Source organism: Leptonychotes weddellii, chromosome 7 (assembly GCF_054177405.1).
Source record: "Leptonychotes weddellii isolate Sample4059 chromosome 7, ASM5417740v2, whole genome shotgun sequence".
Lineage (NCBI taxonomy): Eukaryota > Metazoa > Chordata > Mammalia > Carnivora > Phocidae > Leptonychotes > Leptonychotes weddellii.
The window spans coordinates 134,487,762-134,489,155 of NC_138375.1; the positions used below are offsets into that span (position 1 = coordinate 134,487,762).

The window sequence follows — 1,394 nt, forward strand, 5'->3', positions numbered from 1 at the left end:
AAGTTTTCATGAAAGTATTTTAGAAATATGTAAAGTGATAAGTATAAATCAGTAGTGAAATGGTAAGAAAGTGCATTTTAGAAATCAGGAGCTAAGACAGTGATTCATGGTGGAATGAAACATTGTTGCTCTTAAGAGGGAATATGGAAATTTGGGAAGGAAATATCTATAAATGATCAGTAAAATCTGAGATGTTCTAAGAGATGATTCTGGAGTACAGAGCTGACATTCCCTTTTGAAAACACTAAGGTTTCAGAAATGTGAAGACTTTCTGAATCCTGTCTGCATCTCCTTGTTTCGGAAACTATACACAATTGGGTTTAATGTTGGGGTCACAAGAGTATAGAGTGCAGCTATCACCTTGTCCCTTTCAAATGAGTAGCTGGCAGCAGGGCGGATATAGGTGTAGATTACAGGGGAGTAGTAAAGGGACACTACTATGAGGTGGGATGAGCATGTTGAGAAAGCCTTCCTCTTGCCTTCTGCTGTGCGGATGCGGAGAATGGCAGCAATGATAAAGCCATAGGAGATGCAGGTGAGGGTGAAGTCACCTATGGCCAGGGTAATATCAGCAACATATACCATCACCTCATTGATTCTAATAGGGCTGCAGGACAAAGACAGCAGTGGAGGTATCTCACAAAAGAAGTGGTCAATGGTGTTTGGCCCACAGAAGGTCAGCCTCAGGATGAGACCAGTGTGAACCCAGGAATTGGTTACTGCAATCACCATGGTAATGCTGAGCAAGGCCAAACACATATGGTCATTCATAATGGTTCTGTAGCGAAGAGGGAAACAGATGGCCACATAGCGGTCATAGGCCATTGTGGTGAAGAGAACCATCTCAGCCCCCAGGGACCATGTGAAGAAGAAGAGCTGGGACATGCAGCTTCCGTAGGAAATACTCCTTGCTGATGTTAGCATAGTCCCCAGCATCTTTGGTATAATGCTTGTTGTGCAGATGATATCCACAATAGCCAGCGCCAGAAGGAAAGTATACATGGGTGTATGCAAGGTGGGGTTATAGATTATGGCAATGACAATCAGCACATTGCCAAGAAAGGCCACAAGGTACATGAAGAGAAAGACAATGAAGAGAATTCTCTGCAGTTCAGGCTTTTGGGTGAGGCCCAGAATCATAAACTCAGTTACGATGCTGTTATTCATCCTGCTTTGATGACAGACATTGCAGAGAGTGAGCAACTGGGAACTAAAATGATCTGGGTGCTTTTATTAGAAGATGTGTATATGTGTGTGTATGAATTTAGTGATTTGTGCGTTGATGTGATACAACTTTGTAGCAAGAATTCCCTTTTGATAGAGTTCTGTCTTCCAGGCAATACCCTCTAGTCTCCAGATGGATATAATTTTCTGATGCATGTTCTTCAGTTAAT

General features: G+C 42.4%; 1 protein-coding gene across 1 annotated transcript; it reads right to left on the minus strand.

Moving 5' to 3' along the window:
- Positions 1-208: 208 nt before the first annotated feature.
- On the minus strand, positions 209-1,253 carry OR13G1 (olfactory receptor family 13 subfamily G member 1). Its single transcript, XM_006738970.2, has one exon. The coding sequence runs from the start codon at positions 1,165-1,167 to the stop codon at positions 253-255; it is 915 nt and encodes a 304-aa protein (XP_006739033.1). The 5' UTR covers positions 1,168-1,253; the 3' UTR covers positions 209-252.
- Positions 1,254-1,394: the final 141 nt, after the last annotated feature.